This window comes from Oncorhynchus tshawytscha, linkage group LG03 (assembly GCF_018296145.1).
Source record: "Oncorhynchus tshawytscha isolate Ot180627B linkage group LG03, Otsh_v2.0, whole genome shotgun sequence".
Lineage (NCBI taxonomy): Eukaryota > Metazoa > Chordata > Actinopteri > Salmoniformes > Salmonidae > Oncorhynchus > Oncorhynchus tshawytscha.
In genome coordinates this window covers 72,642,794-72,666,298 of record NC_056431.1, presented here as the reverse complement: position 1 = coordinate 72,666,298, position 23,505 = coordinate 72,642,794, and the positions used below count along the sequence as shown (strand labels likewise).

Below are 23,505 nucleotides of genomic sequence, written 5' to 3'. Positions count from 1 at the left end.
GATGAGAATGGGGCCGTGCTCAGTCCTCTTTTTCCTGTAGTCCACAATCATTTCCTTTGTCTTGAGCACGTTGAGGGAGATGTTTTTATCCTGGCACCATACGGCCAGGTCTCTGACCTCCTCCCTATAGGCTGTCTCGTCATTGTTGGTGATCAGGCCTACCACTGTTGTGTCATCGGCAAACTTAATGATGGTGTTGAAGTTGTGCCTGGCTGGGCAGTCATAATTGAACAGGGAGTAGAGGAGAAGACTGAGAACGAACCCCTGAGGGGCCCCTGTGTTGAGGATCAGCGTGGCGAATGTGTTGTTACCTACCCTTACCACCTGGGGGCGGCCCGTCAGGAAGTTCAGGATCCAGTTGCAGAGGCAAGTGTTTAGTGCCAGGGTCCTTAGCTTTTTGATGAGATTTAAGGGCACTACAGTCTTGAACGCTGAGCTGTAGTCAATGAATAGCATTCTCACATAGGCTAAGGTTAAATCTAGACTTGGTTTCCTCTATCATAATCGCTCCTCTTTCACCCCAGCTGCCAAACTAACTCTGATTCAGATGACCATCCTACCCATGCTAGATTACGGAATGTAATGATGTATAGATCGGTAGGTAAGGGTGCTCTCGAGTGGTAGGTAAGGGTGATCTCATCAGTTTTGCCATCAATGCTCCTTATAGGACACCTCAAAGCACTCTATACTCCTTTGTAAACTGGTCATCTCTGTATACCAATCGCAAGACCCATTGGTTGATGCTTATTTATAAAACCCTCTTAGGCCTCACTCCCTCCTATCTGAGATATCTAATGCAGCCCTCATTCTCCACATACAACACGCGTTCTGCTAGTGATATTCTGTTAAAGGTCCCCAAAGCGCACACATCCCTCGGTCGCAAAGGGTGTCTACTTTGAAGAATCTTGAATATAAAATATATTTTGATTTGTTTAACACTTGTTTTGTTACTACATGATTCCATATGTGTTATTTAATAGTTTTGATGTCGTCACTATTATTCTACAATGTAGAAAATAGTAAAAAATAAAAATACAAAAACTGAATAGGTGTCCAAACTTTTGACTGGTACTGTACAGTCGTGGCCAAAAGTTTTGAGAATGACACAAATATTAATTTCCACAAAGTTTGCTGCTTCAGTGTCTTCAGATATTTTTGTAAGATGTTAATATGGAATACTGAAGTATAATTATAAGCATTTCATAAGTGTCAATGTCTTTTATTGACAATTACATGAAGTTGATGCAAAGAGTCAATGTTTGCAGTGTTATTAAGGTCTGGGGAGTTTCCTGGCCATGGACCCAAAATATCAATATTTTGTTCCCGAGCCACTTACTTATCACTTTTGCCTTATAGCAAGGTGCTCCATCATGCTGGAAAGGGCATTGTTCGTCACCAAACTGTTCCTGGATGGTTGGGAGAAGTTGCTCTCGGAGGATGTGTTGGTACCATTCTTTATTCATGGCTGTATTTTTAGGCAAAATTGTGAGTGAGCCCACTCCCTTGGCTGAGAAACAACCCCACACATGAATGGTCTCAGGATGCTTTACTGTTGGAATGACACAGGACTGATGGTAGCGCTCACCTTGTCTTCTCCGGACAAGCTTTTTTCCCGGATGCCCCAAACAATCGGAAAGGGTATTCTTCAGAGAAAATTACTTTAACCCAGTCCTCAGCAGTTCAATCCCTGTACCTTTTGCAGAATATCAGTCTGTCCCTGATGTTTTTCCTGGAGAGAAGTGGCTTCTTTGCTGCCCTTCTTGACACCAGGTCATCCTCCAAAAGTCTTCGCCTCACTGACGTCCGGATGCACTCACACCTGCCTGCTGCAATTCCTGAGCAAGCTCTGTGCTGGTGGTGCCCCGATCCCGCAACTGAATCAACGTTAGGAGACGGTCCTGGTGCTTGCTGGACTTTCTTGTGCGCCCTGAAGCCTTCTTCACAACAATTGAACTGCTCTCCTTGAAGGTTGTGATGATCTGATAAATGGTTGATTTAGGTACAATCTTACCGGCAGCAATATCCTTGCCTGTGAAGCCCTTTTTGTGCAAAGCAATGATGACGGCACATGTTTCCTTGCAGGTAACCATGATTGACAGAGGAAGAACAATGATTCCAAGCACCACCCTCCTTTTGAAGCTTCCAGTCTGTTATTCAAACTCGATCAGCATGACAGAGTGATCTCCAGCCTTGTCCTTGTCAACACTCACACCTGTGTTAATGAGAGAATCACTGACATGATGTCAGCTGGTCATTTTGTGGCAGGGCTGAAATGCAGTGGAAATGTTTTTGGGGGATTCAGTTAATTTGCATGGCAAAGAGGGACTTAACAATGAATTGCAATTCATCTGATCACTCTTCATAACATTCTGGAGTATATGCAAATTGCCATCATACAAACTGAGGCAGCAGACTTTGTGAAAATTAATATTTGTGTCATTCTCAAAACTTTTGGCCATGACTGTAGATAAAAGAAAATGGATGATTTGTGTGAAACATGCTGTACACCTTGATAAAGGTCATAAGCCAAGTTGTGCCATGGGTGGTTTGGGTGGCATGTGCATGCTAAGGGTTATAAGGTCTCGTCTTGGAGGGGTAATCTATGTCCCTCATCAATAAAACGACGGGGGAGATGTGTGTTTGTGGTATCCTTTATGCATTACCATCTAGAAACTCTGCCTGCCTGCCTGCCTGCCTGTGTTTAACTGATGTCCAATTATATAGTAGCTTCTTCCCACTACCAGTTGCAACGGCATAGTGGATTTTATTAGCTGTATAGTACAGTGTCTGGTGCAATGAGAGTTATTGATTGGTTTGATGGGGGATGTTCTAATATAATTGGTGCAGAGCCCAGTGGGTTCCTGTAACTAGTGCATGAAAGAAAACAAGGTAAGCAGCCAGTATGACACTTTAGGAACAGGTGCCTGCAGGAGGAAGAACATCTCTATTCGATGATGTTCTGGATAGGCCTGAATAACAGGCAGACAGCAGTGGAGGCTGCTGATTGGAGGACGGCTCATAATAATGGCTAGAACAGAGTGAATGGAATGGCATCAAACACCTGATGTTGTTGGTACCTTTACACCTATTCTGTTCCAGCCATTACAAGGTGCCAGTCCTCCCCAATTAAGGTGCCACCAACCTCCTGTAGGTAGCCAGTGTTCAGACTCAGAGCCAGAAGGATTTCAACCACATTCACACAACAATAATACTAAGTAAGATATTGACAGATGGGTCCATTAGTCTTGAGACCACGTAAACAATGTAGTCTCAATGCAATTTGTATTATTCTGTAGGTAAATGTACGACACTCCATTTAGTATGATTTGTTACATTATAAACAGAATTGTGTGTTGTACCAGGTCATACGGATTAGAAGACGTATATTATCATAAGTCTTACCCAGTCGTACAATAGCATAAAGATTGGATGATGCTACTTATCATACCTGCTGGAGGACGTATAGTATTGCACGTCTTTATCTGAGACCAGGTTACGCAATAACACCAAAGGAGAATTATAGGGAGGATGTACATTGGCAATTAAGGGAACTAAAACGACCAAGGTTAGGTGAATTTACGTCGCAGGTTAGGTGAACTGGGTTAAGTTTAGAATAAGGGTTATCTAAAATGCTACAGTTGTCCCTGACAAGACTCAAACATGCAACCTTTGAATTGCTAGACTGTCGCGTATAATACCTCCCCATCCTCCCCAACCAGCATCCCTACTTTTAGTTTCTGTCTAAAGTAACTAGACCATTAGTAGGTATTATAAGTCTGGGAGGTGCTCAGAAATACATCAAGTATGTTTCATGTGGCGCTGAGTAAATTGTCCTATAAAGAAATGGTAGGGAGAGAGAGAGCCGCCTGCCATAGTGTAGTAACTGCCCATGGCAACAATATCAGCACTTACAAAGACAAACAGGTGCATTTAATATTCAGCTCTTTTGAAATAATGTTAAAATATGTAATAGATGGTGTTGCCCAGGGGCAGAAGCCAAATGCAAAGCGCTAGATACCAACACCGCCCTTCTTTACTGTGTGAAAGACAACTGTGAAATATACATACCACTCTTGGGTCTAGATTTGGCTTCATTTGCTGTTGTTAATTATTCTCTCCCCCTGCTGATCACGTGTGATGTAGGTAGTTTACACCATTTTGTTACCATTAGAGATGCAAAAAAAAAAAATCTATGATAGATGTAGCCTTGATTGGCACATAAAACGGACCTTATGCTCACCACAACAGAAAGTGGTTATACATTTCGGCTGCATGTCAAGCATTCAAGTGTCGCGTTCATACTTGAAGCTTGAAATGAGACAAGGTTTTCATTGGTTTCAGTGAAATGCATTTGTGACTGAATGGAGACAGAGAAACTATCTGTATTTACTGTCATTGGCCTTCTGTAGGGTCAAACAGAGGAGATACATTACTTTTACACCGTGTCTCAAATACGGTGCCATTTGGATGCAGCTAGGCAATCTGAACTTTCAGATCAACTGCCCCAGGCTCTCTCTCTCCATCTCCTCCTTCAAATCAACTGCCCCAGGCTCTCTCTCTCCGTCTCCTCCTTCAAATCAACTGCCCCAGGCTCTCTCTCTCTGTCTCCTACTTCAAATCAACTGCCCCAGGCTCTCTCTCTCCGTCTCCTCCTTCAAATCAACTTCCCCTGGCTCTCTCTCTGTCTCCTCCTTCAAATCAACTGCCCCAGGCTCTCTCTCTCCGTCTCCTCCTTCAAATCAACTTCCCCTGGCTCTCTCTCTGTCTCCTCCTCCAGATCAACACCCCCTGGCTCTCTCTCTGTCTCCTCCTTCAAATCAACTGCCCTTGGCTCTCTTGCACTCTCTGTCTCCTCCTCCAGATCAACGCCCCCTGGCTCTCTCTCTGTCTCCTCCTTCAAATCAACTCCCCCTGGCTCTCTTGCGCTCTCTCTCTCCTCCTCCAGATCAACGCCCCCCTGGCTCTCTCTCGGTCTCCTCCTCCCTGGGGACGCTCATCTCAGCTGCTGTTTGTCCACAGATCAGATATCCAAACACATGTACAATACTTCTCCCTCACAAACTACTGACAGGTTCAATTTACAGTGAGATTAGTGTGTGGCACTGGGCGGAGTTTCAGGGGTATTCCCCATGGTTCCGTGAGAGTGTACCCTGTCACCCTAGTGTTTCAAACAGAGCCCATCTCTTTTCTTTGGAATCTGATGTGGACGGCAGGGATAACATGCAGCAGCAGTTGCTGCCAGTCAGTTCAATGTGCTGTTTCAGCACTGAATGACAGGACAGCTCCCAGAGGTCAACATTACTTGTGTTTTCTGGAGGGAGGATTTTAATGCTTGCAATGCATTTAAGAAAATTGGTATGTGTGTGTGTTTGTTAAGCTTGGGCGGTATACCATATATTTTCGCATACAAGGGTATTTTCAATTACTGACGGTATGATTTTCAATACTGTTCCCCATTTCTCCTCCAGAAAAATCTCACAAAAATTATATTGATTTACATTAAGTAAGCATTTCACGGTAAGGTCTTCTACACCTGTTGTATTCGGCACATGTGACAAATAAAGTTGTTATTTGATTATGTGATTTAAAAAAAAACAAATAGCACAAAGCAAACGGAAGTTTCGTGACATGATGTCCACTGCTGAGCAGAACAAGAGAGGTGATCAAGTTACACTTACTCTGTTGGCCAGCTCAATGTATAATAACTCAACTCAGCAGAAAAAAGAAACATCCTCTCACTGTCAACTGCGTTTATTTTCAGCAACATGTGTAAATATTTCAACAAGATTCAACAACTGAGACATGAACTGAACAAGTTCCACAGACATGTGAATAACAGTAATTGAATAATGGGTACCTGAACAAAGGAGGGCTCAAAATAACAGTCAGTACCTGGTGTGGCCACCAGCTGCATTAAGTACTGCAATGCATCTCCTACTCATGGACTGCACCAGATTTGCCAGCTCTTGCTGTGAGATGTTACCCCACTCTTCCACCAAGGCACCTGCAAGTTCCTGGACATTTCTGGGGGGAATGGCCCTAGCCCTAGCCCTCACCCTCCGATCCAACAGGTCCCAGATGTGCTCAATGGGATTGAGATCCGGGCTCTTCACTGGCCATGGCAGAACACTGACATTCCTGTCTTGCAGGAAATCACACACAGAACGAGCAGTATGGCTGGTGGCATTGTCATGCTGGAGGGTCATGTCAGGATGATCCTGCAGGAAGGGTACCACATGAGGGAGGAGGATGTCTTCCCTGTAACGCACAGAGTTAAGATTGCCTGCAATGACAACAAGCTCAGTCCGATGATGCTGTGACACACCGCCCCAGACCATGACGGACCCTCCACCTCCAAATCGATCCTGCTCCAGAGTACAGGACTCAGTGTAACTCTCATTCCTTCGACGATGAACGCGAATCCGACCATCACCCCTGGTGAGACAAAACCGTGACTCATCAGTGAAGAGCACTTTTTGTCAGTCCTGTCTGGTCCATCGACGTTGGGTTTGTGCCCATAAGTGACGTTGTTGCCTGTAATGTTTGGTGAGGACCTGCCTTGATTTTTTGTGTGTAGTCCCGGGCTACATTATAACATTGAGCCTGTGTGTTATAGCCAGCAGAGGTGGTGAGGAAGTTTGCTCCAGTTGTTGTACAGTGAAACTGAGCCTAGGTAGACTTTAATAAATGATGACGGTTCTATCCCGGGCCCTCTGCAGTAACAGAGGGCTGTGCCCAGGCCGAGCTGAACAATTCATGACCAGGTTAGCAAAGGAGTCAGAGGAAGTGAGTTTCTGGACGTTAGGTTTGTTTCTGATGCTCAACAATGGCGGTGGTTATACATGGACGGGGATCCCTCATCTAATGGTATTGCTCTGAGAAACAGAAAGTGGATATACAGTAATACTGTATGTATTTTGTTAGTATGGTTTATGTTTCATAATCAAACGAATCAGTTATAATACATTATCAATATTTTGTAAATACCAACATTACCTTCAATGTTGTAGATTACAACAACAAAAAAACAGAAACAGAAAGTCCATAACCCCTCCAAAATAATAAGATCAAGAATTGTAAAACCCTCCTCCTCAAGAGTAGCAATTTTCCACCAGCAGTCAGCCTTCAGGAAACATAACAGTTGTTGAGTAATAACCAATAAAAGTATGGCACTCCTGGGAGTTGCCATGGCAACGAAGGTCTGTGGACTTCAGGCTCCACATTATAATCCAAGTTGAAACACAAAGATCACGACCCCGCCTACTTTATTAAAGAGATTTCATTTCACATCTGCTACATGTCTATATCTATGTGTGGGAGAGGAGCAGGAAGCAGTATCTTGACCTCTAAAGGTGTCTGATTTCTGTTCATAGCTTATAGTTCAAACCCACATCAGACCCACATCAGACCCACATCAAACCCACATCAAACCCACATCAGACCCACATCAGACCCACATCAAACCCACATCAGACCCACATCAAACCCACATCAAACCCACATCAAACCCACATCAGACCCACATCAAACCCACATCAGACCCACATCAAACCCACATCAGACCCACATCAAACCCACATCAAACCCACATCAAACCCACATCAAACCCACATCAGACCCACATCAGACCCACATCAGACCCACATCAAACCCACATCAAACCCACATCAAAACAACAATCAACCCTAAGAATCCAATGGTCTCTAGACTATATGTAGTCAGAGGCGCTATCACTTTTCAGTGTCTTATAAATACATATACAAATAATGTTTGATTTGATTACCGGTAGTGCACACAAGGGGCACTATTTCTTTCCAAACTATAATGAATAAAAAATGATATATATATAAATACGTATGTACGTACTGTATACTAACAAAATACTAGTGAGATCTCATAGCGGACGCTGGATAAATGCTAAGAAGTGCAAACAAACATAAACTAAATGCAAGAACTGACAACCCATCTCATAAAGTTATACAACCATATCAAAAAGCACACTGTATCCAGAAGGGGATTGATTGTCTCTGCTGTCCCGGGGAGCAGTGGATTAACTGCCTTGCTCAGGGGTAGAACAACAGATTTTTACCTTCTCATCTCAGGGATTCGACCCAGCAACCTGGCCCAACTATCAAACCACTAGGCTACCTCCCACCCCTTAATTGCACTAGTTAATAACCTCTGTTTTCATTGAGTTTGAAACCTTCATTGTGATCTTGCAAGCTAGCCACCAATTTTAAATAGTTTTTGTATCAATGCGTATTTTGGAAACGCATTGAGACCAGAGTCTCATTCACAAAGGTACCCTTTGTGAATGCAATATGAAACAAAACTGCAACCAATACAATGTCAAATTAAATAAAAAATACAGCACAACACAACATTTAACAAAAACAGTTACATTCCTCAGCTACTAGGCTACTCTTTGTAGCCGATATGAGTAAAGACCTTTAAACAGGTCAACATTCACAAGGCCGCTGAGCCAGACGGATTACCAGGACGTGTGAGTCTGTAATACCAACATGTTTCAAACAGACCACCATAGTCCCCCTGCTCAAGAACACTAAGGTAACCTGCCTAAACGACTACAGACCCGTAGCACTCACGTCTGTAGCCATGAAGTGCTTCGAAAGGCTGGTAATGGCTCACATTAACACCATTATCCCAGAAACCCTAGACCCACTCCAATTTGCATACCACCCAAACAGATCCACAGATGATGCAATCTCTATTGCACTTCACACTGCCCTTTCCCACCTGGACAAAAGGAACGCCTATGTGAGAATGCTATTCATTGACTACAGCTCAGCTTCCAACACCATAGTGCCTTTAAAGCTAATCACTAAGCTAAGGATCCTGGGACTAAACACCTCCCTCTGCAACTGTTTCCTGGACTTCCTGATGTGCCGCCCCCAAGTGGTGAGGGTAGGTTGCAACACATCTGCCTCGCTGATCCTCAACACTGGAGCCCCTCAGGGGTGTGTGCTCAGTCCCCTCCTGTATACCCTCTTCACCCACGACTGCATGGCCAGGCATGACTTCAACACCATCATTAAGTTTGCAGACGACACAACAGTGGTAGGCCTGATCACCGACAATGACGAGACAACCTATAGGGGGAAGGTCAGAAACCTGGTCGTGTGGTGCCAGGACAACAACCTCTCCCTCAACGTGCTCAAGACAATGCTGATGATCGTGGACTACAGGAAAAGGAGGACCGAGAACAACCCCATTCTAATCGATGGGGCTGCAGTGGAGCAGGTTGAGAGCTTCAAGTTCCTTGGAGTCCACATCACCAACAAACTATAATGGTCCAAACACACCAAGACAGTCGTGAAGCGGGCACAACAAAACCTATTCCCCCTGAGGAGACTGAAAAGATTTGGCATGGGTCCTCAGATCCTCAAAAGGTTCTACAGCTGCAACATTGAGAGCATCCTGACTGGTTGCATCTACGCCTGGTATGGGGACTGGTTGCATTACTGCCTGGTACGGCAACTGCTCGGCCTCCGACTGCAAGGCACTACAGAGGGTAGTGCATACGGCCCAGTACATCACTGGGGCTAAGATGCCTGCCATCCAGGACCTCTACACCAGGGGGTGTCAGGAGGAAGGCCCTAAAAAATGTAAGACCCCATCCACCCAAGTCATAGACTGTTTTCTCTGCTACCGCACAGCAAACGGTACCGGAACGCCAAGTCTTGGACCAAAATTCTTCTCAACAGCTTTTACCCCCAAGCCATAAGACTCCTGAACAGGTAACCAAATGGCTACTCAAACTATTTGCATTGTTTCCCTCCACCCCCTGCCAACCCCTCTTTTACGCTGCTGCTACTCTCTGTTTATAATCTATGCATAGTCACTTTAACTCTACCTACATGTACATACATATTACCTCAATTAGACCGACTAACTGGTGCCCCCGCACATTGACTCTGGACAGGTACCACCTGTATATAGCCTCACTACTGTTATTTTACTGTTTTTTTTAAATTTCTTTAATTATTTATTGTTTACATAATACTTATTTTTTACGTAAAAATTGCACTGTTGGTTAAGGGCTTGTAAGTAAGCATTTCACTGACAAGGTCTACTACACCTGTTGTATTCTGCGCACGTGACAAACACATACAAATATAAATACACTTTGATGTGTTCTAAAGATTTAAGACTTTTTAATGGTGAATTCAGGTAAATGGTGTCACTGTAGTCAAGAACTGGCAGGGAAGTTGACTGTACAATCTGCCCTCTTTAAATCTTCACTTTTAAACTGGCTCATCGTTACATTTTTGAAATGTTAAATCCTTTCCTATCCAAATGCCCAGATATTTAGCTAGAAAATTAGCTAACCAAATTCCTAGCTTCGGCCTTGAGCTGGAGAAAATGTTTTTGGCACATCTTAGATAGTTATCTTAAAAACGCAGGACCCTGTCTTTCAAAGATAATTCGTAAAAATCCAAATAACTTCACAGATCTTCATTGTAAAGGGTTTAAACACTGTTTCCCATGCTTGTTCAATGAACCATAAACAATTCATGAACATGCACCTAAGGAAGGGTCGTTAAGACACTAACAGCTTACAGACGTTAGGCAATTAAGGTCACAGTTATAAAAACGTAGGACACTAAAGAGGCCTTTCTACGTACTCTGAAAAACACCATAAGAAAGATGCCCAGGGCCCCTGCAGCATGCCTAAGGCACGAGGACTGCAGATGTGGCCGGGGCAATAAATTGCAATGTCTGTACTGTGAGACACCTAAGACAGCGCTACAGGGAGACAGGACGGAAAGCTGCTCGTCCTCGCAGTGGCAGACCACGTGTAACAACACCTGCGCAGGATCGGTACATCCGAACATCACACCTGCGGGACAGGTGCAGGATGGCAACAACAACTTCCCGAGTTACACCAGGGACCCACCATCCCTCCATCAGTGCTCAGACTGTCTGCAATAGGCTGAGAGAGGATTTTATACAGCTTTCCTTCCATTCAGAATGGTATTTTGAAGGCATATCTTTTGAATCTGTGAGTAGAATCACGCTCCATTTATAAATAGCAAAGGCTTCCGGAGGATTGCCATTGCTGCCATCGGAGAGCCTCTATCTGCATTTTTGTCAGAAATCGTTTTTTGACATAGACTTGTTCAATGTTCTCTACCTACTGTATATAGTCCTCTAAATACCCTTAATTCATGTTGTATAGTAAAAAAATAGGATAGGATAGGATAGGATAGGATAGGATAGGATAGGATAGGATAGGATAGGATAGGATAGGATAGGATAGGCATACCACAAAATACTCACTGCTGAGGAAGAATGTACAGTATTTACTATGTATGCGATACAATTCTAACAAACAACAAATATCGAAAAAGATAATGCAATTACATGTACAAATGACCTCTAACCTGTACCCCAGCACACTGACTCGGTACCAGTACCCCCTCTATATAGCCTCGTTATTGTTATGTTATTGTGTTACTTTTATAATTTTGTACTTTAGTTTATTTGGTCAATATTTTCTTAACTCTTCTTGAACTGCACTGTTGGTTAAGGGCTTGTAAGTAAGCATGTCACTTGTTTGATTTGATACTGATTTGATTTGACCTCTGGTCGGATGCAGTCCCATACATATTAACTAAGCTGTGTTGAAAATATGGCCTGAATACACAGCCAGGGGAACCTGCTGCGTTCTGTTAATGCACTGTGGCTCCAATAAATCCATAGGATGTGGAAACGCTAATACCTCTCAAACACACCGTTTTACTGGAGGAAATCAGATTGCATGGCCCTGTTTGGAGCCCAGCCTATCCTACTGCTATGCTGTTCTATAGGTTACAGAGTAGGCTACAGATGTTATTTCCAATAGACGCCCCTATAATTTAATACACAAAACACACTGACATTAAGCCGGGTTGGTAACTGGGGAGAAACAAAGAGTGAAAGGAAGAAAGTCTTTGAATAATGAATGTGAAGAGAGGCCTGTTAAACAGCAGAGATGCCTTTGATGTGACATAACTTACTGCCACAGTGTTCATATCATCACACATCATTGTTCAAATATGGAGAGACACACAGAAAGAAAGGGAGGGAGGGAGGGAGACAGAGAGAGAGAGAGACCAAAAGATAGAAAGAGTCATGTCTAGGGTCCGCTCACCAACCAAGAATTCACAAAATGGGACAAACACCAAATTGAGACTCTGCATGAGGAATTCTTAACAAAAATAGAGAGAATATACTCCTTATTATTACGTGCATACCGACTGGGACTGTTCTGAGTTCCCATCACCCTGTTAGATGTGACACAAGAGGAGAGTTTTACTTGAACAATTAAGACACATGAAGTGTTTTGTTTAATGACTTGAGTTAAGTGTCGTGGCAAGGTGAGGATTAGAGTGTTTGGTGACTTTGCTATTTCGTTTTGGACTGTTGGGTTTTCATAATCTTCAGTTGGTAGACAAAATACAGGACAGATTCTACAGGAAAGACAGTTTCTTCTTGGCTCATTCAGTACTTCTATTCATTATTTCCAAAAAAGTGGCAATTAAGACATGGGTTTCTGTTTGCTCCCTGATAAACTATTCCTGCCATTGCCCTTATCACATAATTCCTTAGGGCTCCCTGTTCTCTAATAAATCTCCTGAAATGTCAAAATAAAACCAATTTCATGCCTCTGACAGCACAAGAGTGAGATGTTTTTTATGTGTCTCGAATTACATTATTAATGTGATTCACATTCAGTGACTGAACACTGGTTAAGGAACATTGTTCATGACATTCAAACTAGACATCCACTTGTTATGAGTTGGGATTAGGGTTGCATAGTGAGGGTATTTTATAGGAAACATTCTAAGTTTACCGGTAAACTACCAGAATTGTTTATATTTCAAGGATTTGATCATTTATGTAATCTATCACAAGATATATAGTGGTCCTTTTGGGCTCTTCAGATTATCACAGGTGTCTGTAATTATCTTTTTATTAATTATATTATTATTAGGCTTTCTGTCTGATGACATGTCAAATAGATGAAATAATTGAAGATGGTTTTAAAATAGAATAACAAATCTGTAAAACATTCTCCTAAATATAAACCGTCAATTTAGTGAATACTATTGGTGTTTAATATGAGGGTTTCAGCATTAAATATCATAAAAAAATATATACAGTGGGGCAAAAAAGTATTTAGTCAGCCACCAATTGTGCAAATTCTCCCACTTAAAAAGATGAGAGAGGCCTGTAATTTTCATCATAGGTACACTTAAACTATGACAGACAAAATGAGAAAACAAAATTCAGAAAATCACATTGTAGGATTTGTAATGAATTTATTTGCAAATTATGGTGGAAAATAAGTATTTGGTCACCTACAAACAAGCAAGATTTCTGGCTCTCACAGACCTGTAACTTCTTCTTTAAGAGGCTCCTCTGTCCTCCACTCGTTACCTGTATTAATGGCACCTGTTTGAACTTGTTATCAGTATAAAAGACACGTGTCCACAACCTCAAACAGTCACACTCCAAACTCCACTATGGCCAAGACCAAAGAGCTGTCAAAGGACATCAGAAACAAAATTGTAGACCTGCACCAGGCTGGGAAGACTGAATCTGCAATAGGTAAGCAGCTTGGTTTGAAGAAATCAACTGTGGGAGCAATTATTAGGAAATGGAAGACATACAAGACCACTGATAATCTCCCTCGATCTGGGGCTCCACGCAAGATCTCCCCCTGTGGGGTCAAAATGATCACAAGAACGGTGAGCAAAAATCCCAGAACCACACGGGGGGACCTAGTGAATGACCAGCAGAGAGCTGGGACCAAAGTAACAAAGCCTACCATCAGTGACACACTACGCCGCCAGGGATTCAAATCCTGCAGTGCCAGACGTGTCCCCCTGCTTAAGCCAGTACATGTCCAGGCCCGTCTGAAGTTTGCTAGAGAGCATTTGGATGATCCAGAAGAAGATTGGGAGAATGTCATAGGGTCAGATGAAACCAAAATGGAACTTTTTGGTAAAAACTCAACATGTCGTGTTTGGAGGACAAAGAATGCTGAGTTGCATCCAAAGAACACCATACCTACTGTGAAGCATGGGGGTGGAAACATCATGCTTTGGGGCTGTTTTTCTGCAAAGTGACCAGGTCGACTGATCCGTGTAAAGGAAAGAATGAATGGGGCCATGTATCGTGAGATTTTGAGTGAAAACCTCCTTCCATCAGCAAGGGCATTGAAGATGAAACGTGGCTGGGTCTTTCAGCATGACAATGATCCCAAACACACCGCCCGGGCAACGAAGTAGTGGCTTCGTAAGAAGCATATCAAGGTCCTGGAGTGGCCTAGCCAGTCTCCAGATCTCAACCCCATAGAAAATCTTTGGAGGGAGTTGAAAGTCCGTGTTGCCCAGCAACAGCCCCAAAACATCACTGCTCTAGAGGAGATCTGCATAGAGGAATGGGCCAAAATAACAGCAACAGTGTGTGAAAACCTTGTGAAGACCTACAGAAAACATTTTACCTTTGTCATTGCCAACAAAGGGTATATAACAAAGTATTGAGATAAACTTTTGTTATTGACCAAATACTTATTTTCTACCATCATTTGCAAATAAATTCATAAAAAATCCTACAATGCGATTTTCTGGATCCTAATTTTGCTGTCATAGTTGTACCTATGATGAAAATTACAGGCCTGTTGTCATAAGCGCAACGTGACTGCAAAACAGACGTGGGAATGTCTGAGTGAAATATGGAACAAATCAACCTTTTTTTTTAAATTACTGGTGTTTTAATTTGTTGCTAAAATGCAGGACATCATTGTTTGGTTGCGTTCACATGTGGAAGGAAAAGAGCAACACTAACAAACATGGAAGGGAGTGGACGTGACACACGGAGACCGTACCTAAAAGACGGGACATGGCTTGGGAATGAAAAGTCTGACACGGACCAGAAAACCGCCCCCCCCCTGCCAAATATGCCACAGGCCGGGCCCGACAACAGGCTCAAACACCACTAACCTCTTTTACCACCTACGCAAGAATCATGTGAAACAGTACGGAGAGAGTCTACGGATGAGACCCCAAAAAGTAGTCGAGTGCTCAAAACAAACTCAGACTCAGACGTTGAAAGAGGCTTTTGCCCGCGACACTCCATATGGCACAGAACCATGAAGATGGAAGAGATAACAGCTGCCGTTACAACTTACATCTGCAAAGACATGGCCCCAATTTACACGGTCCAGAAACGGGGGTTTCGTGAGTTGGTGCTAACACTCGACCCAAGGTACCAAACGCAAATTGATGTGACACGTATTAATGCCAAAATAAGATGCAAAACAGGCAAGCCCCCCAACATAATATATATATATATATATATTTTTTTTTTGGCTTTTTTTGCAACTATAGTTGAAGTGTTTTCTATTTACCTTTTTAGATTTTACACATTCATATTTAATTTTTTGTTACATGCTTAATTGAACATTTGCACAGGTTCTAAATAAAATAAATAATCAAATATGAGTATGTACCTTTTTTATTTGTTGAGTATAATTCAACATGTAATAACAAATAGGTCTTTACATCATTTTATGTGAACTATTTATCAATTGAATTTACAGAAAATGTGCTATACCGTGATATGTATCGTTATCGGGATATGAAATGACCTATATCGTGATATGTATAGTTATCGGGATATGAAATGACCTATATCGTGATTTGAGATTTTGGCCATATGCCAGCCCTACTGGGACATGTAGTCACCCTAGATGGACTGCCTCAGACTATGCCGTGATGACTCATGCCGTGTAAAATGGAGTTAGATGTGATAAGATTTAATTTGACAGACTACTAGGATTGTATACTGAACAAAAATATAAACCCAACATGTAAAGTGTTGGTCCCATGTTTCATGAGCTGAAATAAAAGATCCCAGAAATGTTCCATACGCACAAAAAGGTTATTTCTCTCAAATGTTGTGCACAAATTTGTTTACATCCCTTTCAGTGAGCATTTCTCCTTTGCCAAAATAATCTATCCACCTGTCAGGTGTGGAATATTGTCACAACTTCCACCGAGGGTGGCTCCCCTTCCTGCTCGGGTGGCGCTCGGCGGTCGTCGTCGCCGGCCTACTAGCTACCACCGATCCATTTTTCTTTTTTGTTTGGTTCTGTCTGTTTCTTACACCTGCGTTCTATTGAGTTAATTTCTGTGGGTTTATTAACCTCGTTGCCTGCTGGTATTTTGTGCGGGATTGTTTCTGTGTTTGTTTGGTGCGTGTGCTAGATTGCGCCACAGGCTATTCTCACGGTCGTTTGAGCCGTTGTGATTTATTTTGGAGTAGATTGTTTTTCCTCCTGTTGTCACTTCGAATTCCTGTTTTGTTGGGCGCCTTCGTTGGGTTTGTTTCCCGACCAGTTTTGTTGTGTTTTGGGACTTCCAAATAAATATGTTCTATTTGGACCGCAGTGCTCTCCTGCTCCTGACTCTTGCATCCACCTCATCCTAGTGAGGCATCTTACACATATCAAGTAACTGATTAAACAGCATGATTTTTTTACACAGGTGCACCTTGTGCTGGGGACAATAAAAATACCACTCTAAAATGTGCAGTTTTGTCACAACACAATTCCACAATTGTCTCAAGTTTTGAAGGAGCTTGCAATTGGTATGCTGACTGCAGTAATGTCCACCAGAGCTGTTGCCAGAGAATGTAATATTCATTTCTCTACCATAAGCCACCTCCAACATTGTTTTAGAGAATTTGGCAGTATGTCTACCCAGCCTCACAATCACAGACCAAGTGTAACCACGCCAGCCCAGGACCTCCACATCCGGCTTCTTCACCTGCGGCATCATCTGAGACCAGCCACCTGAACAGCTGATGAAACTGAGGAGTATTTCTGTCCGTAATAAAACCGTTTGTGGGGAAAAACTCATTCTGATTTGCTGGGCCTGGTTCCCCAGTGGGTGGACCTATGCCCTCCCAGGCTGCGCCCCTGCCCAGTCATGTGAAACCCATAGATTAGGGACTCATTTATTTCAATTGACTGATTCCCTTATATGTAACTCAGTAAAATCTTTAAAAAATGGTTGCATGTTGCATTTATATTGTTGTTCAATATATATAAAGAATAGACCTACTATGTGCTGTTGTAATGCAGTTTATCAATCTGCACAAATTTGAATTTTCTGTCCATTTGTGCACTATACACTATTGGGGGAAAAAAGGTGCTATAATGAATCTAGAAGGGAACTACCCATTTTGGTTCAAGGGTGGAACCCTTTCAACAGAGGGTTGTACATTAAACCAGACAGGGCCCTATGGGGACAGCTGAATAACCCTTTTGGAACCCTTTTTGTCTAAGAGCGTATGGGGAATAGGGTACCATTTCATATGCAGCCTACACTTCCAGTCGCTATTAGAAACAACTTCGAGGCCCAGCCCGACTGTGGGAAAGCAAGCTGTGGTTACTCCATTGGCTCACAGCAAAAACGTCACCCTTTTCAAACGCAATTTTCTTGTTGACTGCAATTATAAACCTACATTTAAGAAAAGTATAACATGTCTAAAGATTAATGGAAACGTAACTTAAGAACAACGTAATGTAGGGCTTCCCTCACGCCCTTTTTCATGACTGCTTGCAGCCATGTGAGTGCTAGCTAGCTACCGACCATAACAATAAGCTAGCCAAGACCAACAACACAAACAAACAAACTCTAAAGCTACAAGTAGTTACAAACAGACTATACTAAACAAGTTACATTTCTCACCTGTGATGAAATGTTTTCCACACAATTAGCGACGTATGTGTAGCCTATTTGGACACTGGGTCCCCAGATTTCCCACTCTCCCAGCCAAATAGCCTGAAGCCACAGGGCTCTTCTCGCAGACTCTATTTCCCTACGTGGGAGCATTGTAAAACGTAGGTTGGGTATTTTCACCTGGTACATTGAATAGACCAGAATCTTTTCGGCATGTTTTGTGATTTCTGTATAACAAAAATAGACAACAAAGTTGTCTCTTTTACAATTAGGGGTCAATTGGAAATAATGTTTTCCCAATTTGTGAGCGAAGTCGAGGGCAATTCTTTATTATTATGTGAATATAGCCTAGTGGTTAGAGCGTTGGACCAGTAACCGAAAGGTTGCAAGTTCAAATCCCCGAGCTGACAAGGTACAAATCTGTCGTTCTGCCCCTGAACAGGCAGTTAACCCACTGTTCCTAGGCCATCATTGAAAATAAGAATTTGTTCTTAACTGACTTGCCTAGTAAAATAAAGGTAAAATAAAAAATAAAACAACTCGGTGTATAGGAATTTGTCATTACTCTAAAAGCCTCTGCATGTGGCTGTACAGCATTTACTGCGATGTGGCCTCCATAGAAGTCAAGGCCTTCATACTTGCGCTTTGCGGAACAGAGCAGAGCTGTTGTCAAGGAAATACGTTTGTGTTTATATATTGAACTCCCACACCTACCTACCGTCAACCGATCATGTCAAAGCAGAGCTATACAGAGCCCTCCATTGTTACTAAATTTGGGAGGAGCAAGGCGATGACACTACTGTAAGTCTGATATGGCTGACCTCCTCTTCTCCTCCTCTACAGCCATAGGACCAAGTCATCAGGCTGGCTGCCGCCTGGCACCTGCAGCACTGCACATGGACCCCCCAATGGATGGGACATGGCCACCAATAGAGACGGGAGAGACTTCTACATCAAGTAAGTGAGCTGAGAGGGGAGGGGAGGAGACAAGTGGAGAGGAGAGGAAAATAGGAGAGGAGAAGAAAAGAGAAGAGGAAAATAGGAGAAGAAAATAGCAGAGGAGAGGAAAAGAGGAGAGGAAAAGAGGAGAGAATAGGAGAGGAAAGTAGAAGAGGAGAAGAAAAAAGAGGAGAGGAGAAGAGGAGATGAGAAAAAGAGTAGAGGGGAGGAGGAGAGGAGAGGAGAGGAAAAGAGGAGAGGAGAGGAAAAGAGGAGTAGAAAAGAGAGGAGAAGAGAATAGGAGAGGAAAAGAGGAGAAGAGAATAGGAGAGGAAAAGAGGAGATGAGAGGAAAAGAAGAGAAGAGAGGAAAAGAAGAGAAAAGATGAGAGAATAGGAGAGGGAAAAAGGAGAGAGGCTCTCTCTCTCAGTCCCAGATGTTTTGGAGGCTTTGGTAACCTGTGATTATTCTAGCCACGTCATTGCTAGTGCCTCCACTCTCTCTCTCTCTCCCCATCCATCCTTCAGAATACTGATTCTCCATTTCCTTCTTTTTCTGCGCACAGACACATGCCCTGCCCTTCCCGCACACACTGTATCTCACACACACAGACACATGGCCTGCCAGCACACACTCTCTCACACACCCACTCACACACCCACACACACAGACACATGCCCTGCCAGCCCACACTCTCTCTCTCACACACAAGCACACATACACACACAGACACCTGCCTTGCCCGTACACACTCTCTCACACACACACTCACAGACAAACACACACTCACAGACACGCTCCAGCCTCCTCACTGTAGCTTGCTCTTCGGAGCAGAGAAGTAAAGCCTAATTGTTTTCCGGCTCCTGAAGAATTCATCCGCAAAGGGACTTATTTAGATCTCTATGAGACTGCAGGTAGCTGTGGAGATGCCAGGGTGACGTAGCTGTGGAGATGCCATGGTGTAGTAGCTGTGGAGATGCCATGGTGTAGTAGCTGTGGAGATGCCATGGTGTAGTAGATGTGGAGATGCCAGGGTGTAGTAGCTGTGGAGATGCCAGGGTGACGTAGCTGTGGAGATGCCAGGGTGACGTAGCTGTGGAGATACTATGGTGTAGTAGCTGTGGAGATGCCATGGTGTAGTAGATGTGGAGATGCCAGGGTGTAGTAGCTGTGGAGATGCCATGGTAATGTAGCTGCGGAGATGCCAATGTGATGCAGCTGTGGAGATGCCATGGTAATGTAGCTGTGGAGATGCCAGGGTGTAGTAGCTGTGGAGATGCCAGGGTGATGCAGCTGTGGAGATGCCATGGTAATGTAGCTGTGGAGATGCCAGGGTGTAGTAGCTGTGGAGATGCCAGGGTAACGTAGCTGTGGAGATGCCATGGTGTAGTAGCTGTGGAGATGCCAAGGTGTAGTAGCTGTGGAGATGCCAGGGTAACGTAGCTGTGGAGATGCCAGGGTAACGTAGCTGTGGAGATGCCAGGGTGTAGTAGCTGTGGAGATGCCAGGGTGTAGTAGCTGTGGAGATGCCAGGGTGACGTAGCTGTGGAGATGCCAGGGTGACGTAGCTGTGGAGATGCCAGAGTGTAGTAGCTGTGGAGATGCCAAGGTGTAGTAGCTGTGGAGATGCCAGGGTGTAGTAGCTGTGGAGATGCCAGGGTGACGTAGCTGTGGAGATGCCAGGGTGACGTAGCTGTGGAGATGCCAGGGTGTAGTAGCTGTGGAGATGCCAGGGTGTAGTAGCTGTGGAGATGCCATGGTGTAGTAGCTGTGGAGATGCCATGGTGTAGTAGATGTGGAGATGCCAGGGTGTAGTAGCTGTGGAGATGCCAGGGTGACGTAGCTGTGGAGATGCCAGGGTAACGTAGCTGTGGAGATGCCAGGGTAACGTAGCTGTAGAGATGCCAGGGTGTAGTAGCTGTGGAGATGCCAGGGTGTAGTAGCTGTGGAGATGCCAGGGTGTAGTAGCTGTGGAGATGCCAGGGTAACGTAGCTGTGGAGATGCTAGGGTGTAGTAGCTGTGGAGATGCCAGGGTGTAGTAGCTGTGGAGATGCCAGGGTGTAGTAGCTGTGGAGATGCTAGGGTAACGTAGCTGTGGAGATGCCAGGGTAACGTAGCTGTGGAGATGCCAGGGTAACGTAGCTGTGGAGATGCCAGGGTGTAGTAGCTGTGGAGATGCCAGGGTGTAGTAGCTGTGGAGATGCCAGGGTGTAGTAGCTTTGGAGATGCCAGGGTGACGTAGCTGTGGAGATACCATGGAACAGTGTTATCAGCATCATCAATCTTTTGCCAGTTCAGGATTTCTGAGGAGGACTACAGGTAAAATCTCTCTTTCTTACTGTGGTTTCACTGTAGTGTCATGTACTGTAGAGTGCTGTACTGTAGAGTACTGTACTGCAGAGTACTGTACTATACTGTAGTGTCCTGTAGTGTACTGTCTGTAGAGTAGGGTAGTGTAGTGTAATGTACTGTTCTGTACATGCGTGTAGTGTACTCTTCTGTATAGTAGATAAGTGTGGTGTAATGTACTGTGCTGTACTTTAGCGTACTGTCGTGTACTGTAGTGTCGTGTACTGTAGTGTCGTGTACTGTAGGGTTCCCTTTTGTAATGTAGTATACCGTTCTGTACTGTTCTGTACTGTTGTGTATTGTAGTGTAGTGTACTGTACTGTACTGTAGTGTTCTGTAGTGTAGTGTAGTGTACTGTTCTGTAGTGTTTTATAGTGTACTGTACTATACTGTAGTGTACTGTGGTGTAATGTACTGTAGTGTAATGTATGGTAGTGTACTAGTATACTGTTCTGTAGTGTACTGTAGTGTACTAGTGTACTGTTCTGTAGTCTACTAGTTTACTGTTCTGTAGTGTACTAGTTTACTGTTCTGTAGTGTACTGTACTATACTGTAGTGTACTGTGGTGTAGTGTACTGTAGTGTACTGTTATGTGGTGTACTGTGGTGTAGTGTACTATAGTGTAGTGTACTGTACTGTAGTGTACTGTTCTTTACCATAGTGTACCGTACTATACTGCAGTGTACTAAGGTGTACCATTTTGTAATGCAGTGTACCTTTCTGTACTGTAGTGTACTGTAGTGTACTGTCGTGTACTGCCGTGTACTTTAGTGTACTCTACTGTAGTGTAGTGTAGTGTACTGTTCTTTACCATAGTGTACTATAGTGTACTGTTGTGTACTGTACTATACTGCAGTGTACTGTTGTGTACTGTACTGTACTGCAGTGTACTGTTGTGTACTGTACTATACTGCAGTGTACTGTTGTGTACTGTACTATACTGCAGTGTACTGTTGTGTACTGTACTATACTGCAGTGTACTGTTGTGTACTGTACTATACTGCAGTGTACTGTTATGTACTGTACTATACTGCAGTGTACTGTTGTGTACTGTACTATACTGCAGTGTACTGTTGTGTACTGTACTATACTGCAGTGTACTGTTGTGTACTGTACTATACTGCAGTGTACTGTTGTGTACTGTACTATACTGCAGTGTACTGTTGTGTACTGTACTGTACTGCAGTGTACTGTTGTGTACTGTACTATACTGCAGTGTACTGTTGTGTACTGTACTATACTGCAGTGTACTGTTGTGTACTGTACTATACTGCAGTGTACTGTTGTGTACTGTACTATACTGCAGTGTACTGTTGTGTACTGTACTATACTGCAGTGTACTGTTGTGTACTGTACTATACTGCAGTGTACTGTTGTGTACTGTACTGCAATGTACGTTTTTGTAATGTAGTGTACCGTTCTGTACTGTTCTGTACTGTAGTGTACTGCAGTGTATTGTATTGTAGTGTACTTGAGTGCACTGTAGTGTAGAGTACTGTACTGTAGTGTATTGTAGTGCACTTTAGTGTACTGTAGTGTAGTGTACTGTTCTTTACCATCGTGTACTGTAGTGTATTGTAATGTAGTGTACTGGACTGTTGTGTACTGTTGTGTAGTGTAATGTACTGTGCTGTAGTGTAATGTAGTGTAGTGTATTGTACTGTAATGTAGTGTACTGTTGTGTAGTGTACTGTGTTGGGACTACAAAGCACAGTGTAACAAGTGAGGGCTGCTTCTTCATCTCTTATGATGTTTCTGTAGGAGGATGTATTTTCTTCTGCTCTCCTCTCCCAGCAGTGATGTTGAAGCAGTATAAATATGACAGCCTGCATCGACAAGATTCCCAGACCCACCCTGGCATTCTTACTTCCCCATCTCTTCATGCATAACATGATGCATTCTAATTTAGATCCAGTATGTACTCATATACATACATAGAGTATATATAAAAACCCTGCTGTAATACAGTAGAAAAGGTGTACACATCATTTCCCTTGTGATTACATGTAGCTGCCATATAAGGGAAACATGTTATAATTATGATGCTTTGCATTGACATAGGCCCAGTAGGAAATAGTCTGGGGAACTATTGACATATGGGCTAGAGAGCTTGAACGGCGTGACGGCAGAGAGGTTACATAAGACCAGTGCTCCAGAGGAGGACAGAGTGTATTGGATGCAGAGAGTCTGTCTGTACGAGGCACATCACTGAGGCTCGTTTGGCTCTAACCTACTGTAGTCTTGCTTTGACTCTAACCCAGCCATGCTTTGGCTCTACTATAGTCTTGCTTTGACTCTAACCCAACCATGCTTTGACTCTACTATAGTCTTGCTTTGACTCTAACCTAGTCTTGCTTTGACTCTAACCTAGCCATGCTTTGACTCTAACCTAGCCATGCTTTGGCTCTACTATAGTCTTGCTTTGACTCTAACCTAGCCTTGCTTTGACTCTAACCTTG

At 43.4% G+C, this 23,505-nt stretch overlaps 1 protein-coding gene across 3 annotated transcripts in view; it reads left to right on the top strand.

Annotated features, from left to right (window-relative positions):
* LOC112246521 (FERM and PDZ domain-containing protein 4-like) overlaps positions 1-23,505 on the top strand; it is a 62,844-nt gene that overhangs the window by 10,271 nt on the left and 29,068 nt on the right. For all 3 annotated transcript variants that reach the window (XM_042319977.1, XM_042319978.1, XM_042319979.1), the window contains exon 2: positions 18,600-18,713. In XM_042319977.1, the coding sequence (XP_042175911.1) occupies positions 18,600-18,713 (114 nt within the window). The remainder of the gene's footprint in view (positions 1-18,599; positions 18,714-23,505) is intronic.